At 40.3% G+C, this 15,485-nt stretch overlaps 1 protein-coding gene across 2 annotated transcripts in view; it reads left to right on the top strand.

Moving 5' to 3' along the window:
- The window catches only part of nav3 (neuron navigator 3), a 114,799-nt gene that overhangs the window by 77,347 nt on the left and 21,967 nt on the right, over window positions 1-15,485 (top strand). For both annotated transcript variants that reach the window (XM_030770715.1, XM_030770707.1), the window contains exons 13-15: window positions 13,407-13,527; window positions 13,884-14,157; window positions 14,646-15,375. In XM_030770715.1, coding sequence (XP_030626575.1) covers window positions 13,407-13,527; window positions 13,884-14,157; window positions 14,646-15,375 — 1,125 coding nt within the window. The remainder of the gene's footprint in view (window positions 1-13,406; window positions 13,528-13,883; window positions 14,158-14,645; window positions 15,376-15,485) is intronic.

Raw genomic sequence — 15,485 nt, 5'->3', positions numbered from 1 at the left:
TCCATAAATTTACAGTAATTTCACATAAACTTTCTCTAACCTTTGAATGCTGTGAATGTATTTACTTGAGTCACATTCAAGTTTCTGTAGTTGTATGTTTCTAAAACTAAAAGAGTTTTGTTTTGTTTAAGTGTGTAACTGGACTTATATCCATTACAAATGTCAAGTTATACACCTTACAAAACAGTTGGTATCTCCATTCAAGTTTTCCTATTGGCAAGATAAACACATTATATTGGGCTGTCTGGGCTTCCTCACAGCCATACTGTAACTCATACTGAAATGTGAATTGTGTTCCCTTTAGTTGTATAAATGTCAGAACAGATTAATGTTGTATGGATTTGTTAAAATAATTTCTATATTTATGGTACTACCACACCCTAACATGGCACCTAACAGAGTCAAAACTCGTAGGATAGCACCGTCTAGGACCTCGGGGCAATAACTTATTTTATTGCTTTCTCATCTCTCTGAGTCATCTTCAGGCCATTGGACTGTGGATAATGATTGGCAGTGTGTTACAGGAGGCAAGCTTCTAGGCACAGGCTAAATCCCCTGTCAAATCATTCCCACCTGTCTGACAAGGTGTGATTGTGCTGAAAGCTGCCCTGTCTCCGATTCCTTCTGCATTAAGTCAGCCTAGGGATATTCCACCCCCATTCCTGAGACTCTCTCTCTCCGCCTGACACCTGAACCCTGCTCTCATGCCCCTTTATCTCCTCTGTGGTATTTCAGTTTGCTATGAACCTCGCTGCCAATACTGATAAATTCTTAAATCATCCCTAATTGGCACTGAGGATATATTACCACCATGGTTTCTAATGAGGTGCTTAATTTTTCTCCACTTTTCCTGCCAGCAGTAAATTCTCCCAAACGCCTGTATAGCTACTCATGCACTCCTATGTTACTGCATATCCCAACTAACCTCACTCGAGGAATAGTGCTTTTTCATGTGAATTGTTATTCAGTTTCTTATGGAATGTGAGAATTATTACGGCTGATAGTTGCCCACTTTGGGTTAGTCTACCTGTTTATCTTGGTCACCAGCTTTCTAATCAGTCGTTAGGCTGAACTGAGAAGATAAACCAAGATGTTTTCCTTGTCTTTTTGTGCTTGAGAGGAGTAGAGGAGAGATGGCTGAGCAAAGAGGCCTTTGAGCACAGTATGTTCCAGAGGGACTCATTACTGCTCATGGTTATGTCTACCACAGCCGCAATTATCCTCTGTGTGGCCAGTTTCATCAGTCTAAGAAATATGTACAACTTTTGGAAGAGTGAATTTGATTTATTTCAAAAAAAGCTGCCATGGAAATGAGGGCGTGTAGATGTATCAAACTGCACTGAAATGTATTGTAGCCACACAGTAAGGCAAGAGTTGAGTAATCACAGACATTTGCTTTTAGTTGTTAGTTGTGTGCCTGCCTTTATGTAGGACTGTACCCACCTTGAATTTCGCACTGGATGTTCATTCTTACCCTGCGATGGCCTGGCGACCTGTCCGGGGTGTTTCCCCACCTTTCGCCCAGTGAGCGTTGGGACAGGCTCCAGCAATCCCTAATGGGATAAAGCAGCATAGAAAAATGAATGAATGAATGTTCATTCTCAATATCTGGTTATCGCAAAGAGACAGATCTGTACATTACTTATTTTATTATGCTTTTTATGGTTGTAATAGAAATTCACTAAAATAATTCTACCCACTATGTTCCATGGTCTGTAACAGGACCAAATTAGCTCCACATTCAGAATAAATGCTAGTGAATATATCATAGATCACCTCAACAGCCTGTAAGAGGTGGTCCATTTAGGACAATGGACCTATTTTTGTATTTTTAGTTGAACCGACATACTGGAATTAGTAATATGATGGTGTGAATCTGCTGTCAACTGCTGAGAGCAACCATCTGTGTTTAATACCTCAAAGAGTCTCTCTGCTGAGATTTGGGCATTTAAACAAAGCTCACTCATTTGGGCTCCCAGAGCTCCATGTAGTAAAATCTAGAAAACTCCTAAGGCTTTGGCAAGTGAGATTATTTTAACTACTCTGCCCTTTAATTGTGGCTGTTGAATAGAACATGATGTGAACTAGCTCCCAGCAGCACGTAATTCGCTGATATTGGAATAATTGTTTCCTTTGTGCTGCAGCACTTTTTGAGATCTGTCACGCTGGTGGTGTGGTGCAGAACCCATGCGCAAGACACGATGGTTGAAGGTGGCAAACGGAAGACTTTACTTAAAATGAAGACCAAAATGCATGTGCAGAAAAGGAACAGAAAAACCAATAACAAAAAGGTGCAGCATGACTGTTGTGCAAACTAACACAAACAACGATAGACAAAGTACAAGGCAAACACTAGGACTTAAATAGAAGGAGAACTGAACAGGGCAAAACAGGATTGGGTGAAATTAACAAGGTAATAATGAGACAAACGGGAACAGGTGAGGGGCGGAGACAGACAGAGAACAGGAGCACAAAGACATGTCAAACAAAAGTCCAAAATGGCGGTGCAGGTTGTGACAAGATCACATCTTATACATTATTCTGTGCTGGTTAAAACTGGTAAAATGAATTCCCTACTAACATATTTCAGCTTGCGTTGTATGTTTTCTACGAACAAAAAATGTCATACTAAAAATGCTTAAACATAGCAGGTCAGCAGTAACAATTACTTGGCCTGATAATACGCACTGAACGGTCTCTATGAGATCCAAAACAGTGAAACAATGACAAATTTAACAGCAGCTAAAAGCTTATTTCTATAAATATTACCGTAATGCAAGATAGATGAAGATAGGTGGTGGGTCTGCCAGGAAGAGGTTGTAGAAGCTCAAGTGGGTACATTCAGACGTTGACAGGACTATATTTGCGAATTTCTTAGCAGAGGTATGAATAAATAAAAACCTCTGCTTTTATTGGCCACACAGCACAATCGTAGAAACCCAGTCAGAAGCAGGATAGGACCAGTCAGCTTGTACATTTTCAACGGTACAGGGAATTTTGGGGGATTGGGGTTTTGTTAGGGTTTGCTTATTAGTGTGTTGTTTGTTTGTTTGTCTGTTTGTTTGTTTGTATGTGTGTGTGCATGTGTGTGTGCATGTGTGTGTGTATGTGTTTGTACACCTATTTTGAGTGTGTGCATGGAGGAAGAAAAAAGATCAGGTGAACTCAGTGGTTCAGAGCGTCTGTCATAGTGCAGTGCGTGAGACTGCCAGTGAGCTGCTGTGTTGCTCTGCAGTGCTGTGGTAAGCAGCAGGGGGATTTGGAGACTCTGCTTTTTGCAGAGTCATTGACAAAACCTGTTGTTATATAAGTGCTTTTGGTCTAGGTCATCTTTGCTTAGGGTACCAGAGAAATGAAAAGTTCTAAATATTTTTAAATATATGTATATATATATTTTAACTTTCTTTTGTCTATGTACCATTGAATGGGTGTGGGTATTCTTGCTTCAAGACCAAGTAAGAGAGATTTTCATTTTAGGATTCAAATGAATTCTGTCTACTGTAAAAATGATAGAATTATGCCAGAGACTGCTTACTTACTGTCAGAGTCTTACTTACTTGTGAGCATGCACATGCGCACATACACACACACACACACACACACACACACACACACACACACACACACACACACACATCTAAAGAAACAGCATTTTGCTTTGAGGCTCAGTATTCTCAGTTTCACTCATTTTTAGGCATCTCTATGTGATTCACATTTTTCTGGCCTCTTTATTTTGTTCTATTTTATTTGATCTTATTTCATTTTGGTTTTCTTTGCCTTTGGCTTTGTGTTAGTTACATGTAAGTTAACATAATGTCCTTTAATATCATAAATAATCATAAAAACTTCTGATATTTGTTTGGCTCGGTATATTCACAGCCGCTGTACCTTTCAGCAAAGGAAATGGATTGAGTTTTTATTTCTTGGTGTCCAAACTTGTCATTTATATATAAAAAAAAAATGATAAGAAAAAGGACAGCTGATCCTTCACTTGTGAAGTAGAGCAGAAACATCCATATACTTTCTCCTGTCGGAGCTGGAGATTATAGGTTTTAGAGGACAGATAATGACTTGCACCTTGAAAAATGACCATATTCTTTTGAGTGAGATCATTTAAGTGGACGATATCATTGATCAGTGTCATAACCAAACTGCAGCTGAGCTGGGCCTAGTGGAGGTTAGTTTGAAGGAACAATGATATCTCCTACATCACTCGAAAAAATGCATGATATTCTTGCACATAGTTTGCCCTCAGAACGTGACTTACATGTCAACGCAAAGTTTTAACCTTTCGATCTCTGTTTTTGGAACTTTGAAGTAAAAAACTATAAAACCTACATATGAGGATACTGACCATGTCACGTCTGTGCCTATGTCATTATCAAGCTGCTGCCAATCGGACACCTTGCAGGCTTCACTCCACCTGATTCGTCTTTTGAATTGCCTGCTTGGAGGGAATACTTGGGTCACATGGACGCTCTCAGGTCTATTGGGTCCTTTTGGGCCTGACTCCTCCCCTGCCTCACCAGGTCCTAGACCTAGTTCAGGTTCAAGTTGTAGTTTATTTAAAGCCCAATATCACAGTTCACAGTCTCAGAGGGCTTTACATGCCCACAGGTTTACAGTAGACAGAGCAGACAAAGCAGCACACCTGAGAGAAAAGCAGCCAAATTCATACACGGCGCTTGTGCTCGAACATATGAGGCACAGACATGCAGAAGATGGGGGAGGAAAAGGAGAACATTAGTGGGGTAGACTTGTGCATTGTTACACTTGCACTTGCATTTTCCCTTTGCATTTCACCGTCGACTGATCAGTCTTTAGGTGCCTTACAAATCTAGCCACACAAACACTCAATACCCGTCATTGTTTGTCAATTGCTATGTGTTGATAACCTAGAAGCTGTCTGGCTGGTCTGTGCTTAGCCTCCCCACTCTCAGGCTTCCCTTGGGGCATGATTCCCTCAATTGATCGAAACCAAAAGTCTGGAAAATACTTAAGCAGTTGGCTGATTATTACAGATGAACCTGCAAGGTCCCCCCTCTCTCTCTCTCTCTCTCTCTCTCTCTCTCTCTCTCTCTTTTTGAATGCTTTTCTTGTCTAAACCAAAACATTTGCATCATGAGAGATACAGCTGATATATAGGGCATACAATCTGTGAATTAATCCACACATTCCTGCCTGTAAAATGAATCAAGAGATCGCCAGAAACCCATTTCCACAGAACTGCCATGCTCCCTTATTTACAGGTGTCAGATATTGGCAGTTGGGTCGTCTTTAATGTTTACCTTCCTGACTCTGATCAGTGAGATAGCATGAAAGCATGACACTGGCTACATGACACTGACAAACACTTGGTCAGTTATTGCCTGTCTGCACCAGTCGATCACACTTTGCAAGACCTTCAAACACTAGTGGCAGAAATAGCAATGTCATTATTGTTTTGACTAGTGAAAATTCACATCTGTTTAAATAACATTTACAATTGTTAATTGTAAACAACTGTGTTGCAATTTTACATTACTCTGCTTAGGAATACCATAAATTTTGGGAAATCTTATATGAGTGGATTTGTTTACAGTAGAATCCTGGAGAAACCATTGCATTTTTAAAGTACAGCTATTAAAAATGCCTGTTCTGTTGAGTGAGAGATTCAAAAGTGACTTATTTTGGGTTAGGCCTATATGGTGTCATTATCCCATGTTCCACTGGTATCTGTGCTGATGGTAAATTTCTGTAATAATGAAAAAAAAAGTCACAGTAAAGTTTTTCAGTTGTACCTCAGAATCTTTATTTTTCATGTTTAGTAGATGGCAGTTCAGTAGGTGTTATGTTTTGTTTTTCTGCGCAGGCTGTTGGCTCTGTGTATTGAAGAACAAACTCTATCACCCTGACCAGTCTGCCTCAGATGTTCCTTACATTTCTAGATGTTGTGGCAATGACAGCACCATTAATTAGGAATTAATGAAGGTCGTATCATTGATAATTCAATTCTGTGTTTTCTTTTGAAGCACTGTTCTGGATTATGAGACTGTAATTTAATTAAACAATGCATGCAACAGCTCCATTTAGTTTAATCATTCCATAACCAATCAATCACATATTTCTCAATTTTTTACCATATTGCATTGTATGTACTTGTGCTGTTTTCTGTTGTCAAGCAAGAATGAAACAAAATCCCTTTATTGAAAGTGTTAGAAATCGTTGTAGCTGAAAATGTTTTCAAGTGTTTTAATGCACATTTCATGTTTTTTTTTATTTCTTCACATCATTCAGTAATCTGAGGATCTAAACTAAAATCCCATTATTTTAGGTACGATTCAGGATTATATTTGCTCAGTGGTGTGTTGCATTTGATGCAGCTATGTTGTTATTTCTCCTGCTGGTGGGGGACCCCAGTGGATTAGTTGGGTTTCTGCTAAGGCGCAAGTGGCCTTTACGGTATAGCAGAAAGACTGGACTGGAATGGAGATGCCAGCTCTCTTCCATGCCAGAATTGGTGTCAGCCAAATGTGATAGGAAGGGCAAGTGTATTTGTTTTGGGAATTTGGATTGGTTTGTACAAAATGTAATCTCTTTGTCTGTGTCTTATCTTTCCACACATGAGTGATAGCAACAGTTGCAGCTGTCATGCATGTAGGCAATATAATCAGAGGCTGATTGTGTTTAGGAGTGCTTCTGTGGTTTAGTTTCTTTTTTTCATTGCAGTTTGACAATGCTTCAGTATATTGCTGCAGTCACAGGCACTCAGCAATGCTATGATGTTCAGTTTTCCCTGATCTCTGAAGAATCCTGCGTCAACATTTACGTCAGCAAGGTCACTGAGTTTGCTTTACTCAAGCTCTGTGATGTTATTGAACAGATAAAGGAATTTATGAGATGTATGCCTTAATACTGAAATGGAGTGGGATTTCAGATTTAGTCAACTCTCCAAATTCCATCAACTGGTTTGAATATGTACAGTTACATCTATGCACTCAGGTGCATTAAATATGCCTAAGCTCATCTAAGCATATACACACAGGCTACTGTTTTATTCATGCTCTTCATCACGGCTCCAGTAGAAGCTTTGCACAAACAATGTCTGTACCGCCGTGTCATTCCCTATAAAATTTCCTCTTGGGTCAAAAACACCGATGCTGCTTATCTTAATCGTTTGATCCTGGCCTTGTCTTTGATTGGATTGGAGCATGTCTAGAGAAGCCTTGATTGGTAAATGATGTCAGCAGCACACTACTGAATGGGTAACAGTTCGTGTAGGTTGGGCAACGGGGGGAGGAGGTTGTGGCAGACGTTGAACGTTTATGTGGAAGCTGAGGGGAGTGGTGGGAAGACGTGAAGAGCAGTGAGGTAGCTCTCCCTCCCAGCAAACTGAGCAGTCGAGCAGGTGGGCTGTGATCCTCACTTCTCCTGAGGTACAGCAGCACAACAGCCAGCTAGACTAAACGCTCTCAGCCAGCTGCCTTCATCCATCTCCCTGAGGTGAGTCTGAGTCCACCATCTCCACCCTTCTGTCTGCTCCTATTGATTAGTATTCCTTAGGTGCCAAATGTGCTACAGCAAATCCAGAATAAGGCAGACAGCCTTAAAAAATGGTCAATAAGAAGTTCAGTACGAGTGGCTTTGAATGCTCTTCTGATGTTTAATTGCTTGATGCCGACGTTCAATAGCATTAGGCTGGATTATGCTGTGGACAAATTAGAGTGAGTGGAAAGCCAGCTGCTTTCAATGCCACCCTGTTATGGTTGACTCATGTTAGTGTCAAGACTCAAGAGAAGGCAGAGAAAAGCCCTTTTGAATGGTGATGTCTCCTCTTTGAGGTGGAAAGGATTCTTGTAGCTTCTCTAAATGTGTTTTTCTGCAAGATGTCAGTTGAAAGAGCCTGTTTAACACTCTCGTTTAATCTTTCTCCTAATGCCTTCTATAAGTTGTGAGAAAAACTACAATGTGTAAATTAACAGCTGGATGTTAATGTGATATCTTCAATTAGTTTAGACGTTACTATATACTTTTTGAAGAAGTAATACTGTCAAAGGATGAGAGATTACTCTATGTGACTTCTAAGACGTTTGTTGTTGAAGGATGGGTAACATTCTGGAGCTTCTTAATGGTAATACAGAAGTTGTGGCAGAGTCTGTGTTATGTACTATGTCTTGTGATGTAGGATCTTGCACCTTTGTTGATTATAGTGATCTGTTTTTGTAATCACTAGATGGACGTCGCAAACAAATCCCACATGCTTTTAGATTTATTTGAGAGCATGAAAATCAACATTTTTTGCAGTTCGCATCATTTTTTGCATGCATATTTCACCTCTTGGTTTTAGTACTGCCGTTCCAACAACACTAAATATTGCATGAGTCTATTTTCGCATGGCTGAACAGAGCCATCACACTTTATTCTATGTCTGAATATTGTGCGGCAGAACGCACACTATGATACAATTATGTTGCCCGCAGAATCACAAGCTCTGCTCAAAACTGATGAAAAAGATACAGATTGTTTCTGAGGATGTGTTTGGATGTCTTTTGACAAAAAAAGAAAGAAAAAAACATTTTTTCTTCACACATAACACTTATGGAAGTAACAAATCTGGAGACAGTCTGCACTCACCTTTGGCTGTGTTTGGCGATGTGGTGATAGCTGAGAGACATGTCTGAGATGTCTGCCTAGAGCTATGATGGAGAGTCACCCTGTACAGGTCTTGAGGGATTTACTGACTGTCAGGCCCATCACAGAAGAGACAGTCATAGACAGGCACCAGGGGATGAGCTATAATGAAATATTCAGTCCATACAGGCAAGCTCTCAGGCCAGCTCTCTTGGGTCCTCATCCTACCAATACCATTAGGCTTTGCTAGAGGGAGGTTAACTCCTTCGGGCCAAAGCTCAAGTGTTGTATTCATATGCCTAGCTCTTACAAATGGAACACTGTCTCTGTTAAAACTGCAGTGTCTTTTGGTTAAATACCATTTAAGTAAATCTTAATCCATTAATTGTTACAATGCAGTAGCATTATTTTACATGTAGGGAATGTCACATGCAATGTGGTATGGCTTAAAAATGTGGTGTGCTATTGGTGTGATTTTGTAAACTTGATATCAAACCGTACGATTTTGAGAGAGCTGAGAGAGGTCTGGAAGAAGTAACAGACAAAAAAACAATAGAGACGATGTCTGGGGTACAGTACAGCTAGAGAACAATACATCTCTAGGTACATGTCATCCTAAATGTCATCCTAATACTGCTGTAGTTGTGTAGATTTAACTGTGACCAATCTGGAGAGAAATGGGGGACACAAACAATAATCTCATTACTTGGTGTGTGAAACATTAAGTGGTATTTTCAGAAAGAATTTTTTTCTATTGAGTTTGACAGCAGACAGGACTGATTATTTTGGATAAATGTCTGCATTTTGGAAGCCAAGCGTAGAGAGAGAGACAGAGAGAGAGAGGAAACACTTGCAGAGATATGCTTTAAAAGAAGTGAACACATTTCTAATTCACTTTTCAAGTGTACAAATTCTAGCCACACAGTGCGCAGTGCCAAATGACTGATATTTTAGAGCAAATGGGTGGATCAGGCAGTATTGTGATTAGCAATAGCTTAAGGCTTATTCCACCATGGGTATCAATGATCTCCTTGCACTGTTTTTGTAGTAATCTCTGATGGACTATCACAAATGTGAAACTGTGTGCTATTTGCCGAATCCTCTCCTCAAAAAGACTTGTCTGATTATTAATGTCTTTTCATAGCTTTTAATGAACACTGGTGTAACAATTGGGATTTAAGGAATATGATATTCACCAAGTGCGCAAAGAAAATCCTTGGTTATATGCTCATTATGAAAAAGGTTGTGCTTAGGGTTCAGAGGAAAGATTCTCCTTACCTGAAATGCTTGATATGTGATATTGTTTTATCTGTTTGCTTCTTTATTTGATATTGTGAAGGCAGTGCATAATAATTTCTGTACTTCATGACTAAGAACTGTATATATATATATATATGTATGTATGTATATTAGGGATGCACTGATTGTGAAATTCTGGGCCGATACTGACGTTTAAAATACCAATTTGGCTTATAACCGATGCTGATACTGTTTTTTTGTTGTTGTTGTTTACTTGTTTGTTTGTCTGTTTGTTTATTTTGTTTTTGTTGTTATCTACTCCCACTTTTTGTTCCATGGAAACAAAGAAATCTTCATTACAAAAAAATTACTATTGTCCGAATCAGACCACAAATGACCAACACAACATTTGGCCAGAGCAAAATTAATGTGACGCAACAGATAAACATCGGCCACTAAACATCTGCTGATAGGCCGATGGCAGTCAACAAGGCGAATATCAGCCGATACCAATGAACATTCCTAATATATATGTATATATACATACACACACACACACACACACACATATTATTTGTTATATAGTGTTACATATATACATGACAGTGCCCTTACAGCAGTAATAACTACAAACATTATATATTACGGTGATTTTCAGGTAGATTTGTCTCCAGAAATGAAATACTGTACAAATTCTGCCATTATTTAATACTTTCCTGCTATGCTATAAGTGTATGGTGTGTGAAGTTCTACAACATTATTAATTCTCTTCAGTTCATGATTGATCATTACAGATCTTATTATTTTTACTGTTCCCAGGGAAACTGTACAGTACAAAAGCATGACTTATATCCACTACTGGCACATGGACACTCACTCCATTTCAGAATTCATCCCTGTTGCTTCTAAGGCATTGAGTGCAGAAACTGTCTGTGGAAGGAAAGGCTTTGTGAAAATGGGAATGTCAAGGTGACCTGAGTGGAGCTGCTGTTCCTAAAGAAATGCCAGGCTGGAGCCATATGCGCCCCTGAGCTTAAGTTGTACTGACAGTCTCAGATGTGTAGTTTAATGCTGCATTGTGGGAGAAGAAACTGTCATTACAATGAAAAAGGAAACAGAAACCTGAGACAAGTTACAAATGAAACCAGGTCATCAGCAGAGAGCACTTAAGTGCACAAAAGAGGAAATGATTAAAGAGAACTGACTTGTGTTTCAGAGTTATTGATTTGTGTGGCTGTGCACAGGTCTGTAGCATGAATCCCATAACCCTGTCTCAGTCCTAAGCTTCATTTACATTTCCTTGGAACTGGTAAATACAACGACGTCACATTGAATTCAAGTCAGTTGGATGTTTGCTTAAAGAGTAGCCACTGATCTGGAAAACGGTGTCTGAAAGACCGCATAAATTGGTTTAATGAGAACCGAGTGTTTCAGTGTAATCCGTGTGGTTAAGAAAGATGTTATGCCATTGGTACTATAAGATATATGTAATGGGAAAATCTTTTCATTCTGCTGAATTTACATCCTCAAGAAATGTTTACTGATTTTTTAATCCCATATGCCATCCGTTTGCCTTGCACGCTGAGAAATTTCTTAAAAATACATAGCATATAGCTGTAACTTAACAAGATCTATCACAATTTTACAATGAACAGTAAGTACTAGCTAGCTGAAGCTAGTTGAATTGGTTTTGACTGTAGCTATACACATGCCTAATTAACTATGAGAATTCTGGCAAATGTACTCTGTAGCATGGTGCAAGCCTTCATTGGTCATTAAGATTTATAATTATTTGTGATTAATGTCCACCTTTGTGCTCCTTGTTAGTAGCGGAATCCGAGTGTACATCAAATATAGAATATGTTAAGTAGCCTATAGTGGGCTTCACACATGTTCTGATTCTGAAGTCCTATGAAACTGCCTTTGCTTTTATCCACATTTTCAGCATGTCATATACTTACTCACTTTTCTCTTACATTAATTATGGATTTTAACTGAGGCATTTTAATGAAGGAGAACTCCAGAAATGTGAATATTTTGTTGGGTTTGCTGGCTGAGCAGTTATTGTTTAAATTTCACTACACGACATTTAATGGCAGGAAATCATACATATTTGAATCGTTCAAAGATGAAAAAATAGACTAGGATTTCATTCCAGTTCTCTTCTGAGGATCGCAGGTTGTGGCTCTCTGTCATACTGGACTGGTTTTGTATTAGTTAGCCTGTTGTGTGAGACTGTGAACCTGAGCAGTAGTAGGCGAGATACTAGCATGACTACAGATTCTGAATTTAATTCATTCAGTCTTAGATGATCAGATGTTAATTAACCACATGGATACACACACACACACACACACACACACACACACACACACTCAAATGCACATATACACCCAAAACAGCAAGAGAGTAAACCCAGCCCTGTTTGCATGGAAAACAGAGGGGGGGGGGGGGGGGGGGGGGGGGGGGGAGCGTAAATACGTAAGGGGAGAGAAAGCAGGTAGCAATACTGTAGAGTGATTTATATGATGTTAAAAGGGTAAGTAAGTCAATAAATACCTAAGGATTGTTGTGTGGAAACTGACAAGCTCCTTTTCTATAGTAATTGAACAGAAACTGGCTGCTAATATTGGAGAATTCATATGGCTTTGGTGGAAGGTTTTCAGTAGCCCTGAAAAATTGCATGGTCACAACCATTAGAGTGATGACTACTGTTTAATTCATCTCATTTATTAGACTGTCAGGAAAATGGAGAGAAATGCATTTATGGGTGAAAACAAGCACTCTGAAGTCGATACTGCTCTAATGAGGATTGAAAATGAGCCAAGCCTCCTAGAGCACTAATTAGGACAGTGAATGATGAATTAGGGTCGAATTCAAGGCAAATGGAAAGAAAGAAAATTGTATTCAAATACTTTGTTGCTAGGAAGTTTTGTTGGAGAATAACATATGTGCATGAGGTAAGGTTTGGTCTGGGGCACAGCTGCAGTGCCAATTTTTTATTTATTTATTTTATTTTATTTTATTTCATTTATTTATTTATTTATTTTGTGGTAACACTTTATTTTACAATCGGCTAACTACCAGGTATTAACTAGGAAATGAGATGGTAATAAATGATGGTAATGGTAATAATTATTAGGACAGGAAGTACTAAATAATTTCCTGGTAAGGGCATAGAAACCCACAAGGAAACTAGATGACAACAACCCTCACCTTAACCCTAACCCTAACCATCTAGTTTCCTAGTAGGCTTCCATGTACTTTCTAGATAATATCTTAGTACTTCCTATCCAGTTTTTTGGCACTCTCCTAATAACTGTATTTTACTGCCATCTCATTTCCTAGTTAATACCTGGTAATTAGTGGACTGTAATAAATAAAGTGTTACCCTTTTTGTTAACCTTTGCTACCAAAGAGCTGGTATGCATTAAGTTGTTGCAACTTCCCACAGCCCATGCTTTTAAAATATATCAGTATATCTCTATAATTCTTCTCTTTCTCTCTCTCTCTGTCTCTCCCTCTCTCTCTCTCTCTCTCTCTCTTTCTCTTTACAGTTGGGACGACAGTAGTTCAGTTAGCAGTGGTTTAAGTGACACTCTGGACAACATCAGCACTGATGATCTGAACACTCCTGCTTACTCTGGCAGCTCACCACACAAGAGCAAAGGAACTCAGGTACAGGTCTCACAAACACTTCCTCCACAGTCTCCTCAGGAGGCTTTGGCTAAGTGCCTAAAGAACTGTACAGTAAAATTTTGCTTTCAGAAGGTCTAGAGAGACAATGATAAAAATAGCTCTGTATGTGTAATGCACAACAGATTGAGAGCTTAAGAAACTCTGCCATGGCTAGGGAGTGAGGCTCATCCATCTGGCTGTTTGGGGTGTATGCGAGTACGTGTGTGTATGTGGGTGTGTGTGTATGTGTGTGTTTGTTTGTTTTTATACACAGTATTGCTTTTATGTTGCATGTCTTTTCTGCATATGAATAATGTTTGCTATATGTGCTTGTATGTGTTTATGTGCATGTACAGTCCCAAACGGACTCACATAAACATGTGGAACAGGACAGTAGTACCTGGGCTGGGGCAGAGGATCTGAAGAAAGTGGATGAAGAGATGGACTCCAGCATGGACCCTACCTCCAAGTGGAAACCTTCCTCATCTTCCCCTGCAGGGGGTGAGGAATCAGGGCAGAAAACGGGTCTGCCTATGTCACAAACAGGTTCATGGAGGAGGGGCATGAGTGCCCAGGTGGGCATCACCCCACCCCGGACAAAGGGTTCCTCATCGACCCTCAAAACACCTGGTACGATCACCTCTTTGGGTACCTAATGTGCTTGTATGTGACTTGGCATAGTAAATTCAGTTCAACCTGAGTTACGTGGTTTATGGTCTGCTTACCTCTTTCATTGGTATGGAAATTAACCATGTGGCTTTATCTTTGTATTGATTCAAATATAGATTTAATCAGTATGATCTCAGACATCACGAACTGAGGCAATGTTGTACCTTGGGTGAACCATTCATAGTGTCTGAATGCTGATTTTCAGCAAAACCCAGTTTAGCTTTATGATTTAGTTGAGCTTTATGAAAGAGTTCTCCAAACTGGCCAGACTGCATTGTTGTTTTGGCACAGCTGCTATGTGTCCCACTGTAGATGAGTCATAGATGACTCAAATTATTTTTAAATAAATGCAGAGATATGCCTCACTTTTTCCCAGCAGGGACTGGATAATTAATCAGTGCTTTGCTCATTGTTTGCCAGTCCTATAATGAAATATGCTTTATTGACAGGCAAGACAGATGATGCTAAAGCTTCAGAGAAGGGCAAAACTCCCTCTAAGAACACTGGCATCCAGCGCTCACCGTCGGATGCCGGGAAGAGCAGTGGCGATGAGGGCAAAAAGCCGCCCTCGGGGATTGGTCGGCCTTCTGCTACAGGCTCCTTTGGCTTCAAGAAGATGGCTGGACTCTCTGGAGCACTGATCACAGCCAGTGGTGCCACACTGTCCAGTGGATCAGCCACGCTGGGCAAGGTGCCTAAATCCTCGGCTATAGGGAAGGGCACTGGTATCAGCAGTGGCCGTAAGACCAGTCTGGACGGTGCTCAGCCCCAAGATGATGGGGTGTTGCTGGGCTGTGGGGGATCCAAAGTACCCCTCCAGTACCGTTCCCTTCCCCGGCCAGCCAAGTCATCCAGTGGGAGCAGTGGGGTGGTAGGCCGCAGTGGGCACCGCTCCAGTTCCAGCAGCATTGACTCGAATGTCAGTGGCAAATCTGCTGGAGGAGGTGGCGTAGGTACCCCTTCTGCTGGTGCCAAGAGACGGGAGGCAGGAAAGGTGGGCTCAGGCCGTTCCAGCCCCATCACCATCAACCAGACAGATAAGGAGAAAGTGGCAGTGTCAGATCAAGAGGGCAGTGGACTCTCCACTTCCCCCAAGTCAAGTCCCACATCCACAGGCCAATCAGGCCTCAGACAACCTGGCTCCAAATATCCAGACATTGCCTCACCAACCTTCCGCAGGTAATGAGAGAGGTGGGGAGTCAGGGTAGGGAGCTGACAGGATATACCTTCATATTTGAGGTTAGATGAATTCTGTTAATAATATGAACCCAAAACTGAGGGCAGAGAGT

This window comes from Chanos chanos, chromosome 1 (genome assembly GCF_902362185.1).
Source record: "Chanos chanos chromosome 1, fChaCha1.1, whole genome shotgun sequence".
Lineage (NCBI taxonomy): Eukaryota > Metazoa > Chordata > Actinopteri > Gonorynchiformes > Chanidae > Chanos > Chanos chanos.
The sequence above is the reverse complement of the archived record's forward strand: the minus strand, read 5'-3'. Positions and strand labels throughout refer to the sequence as shown.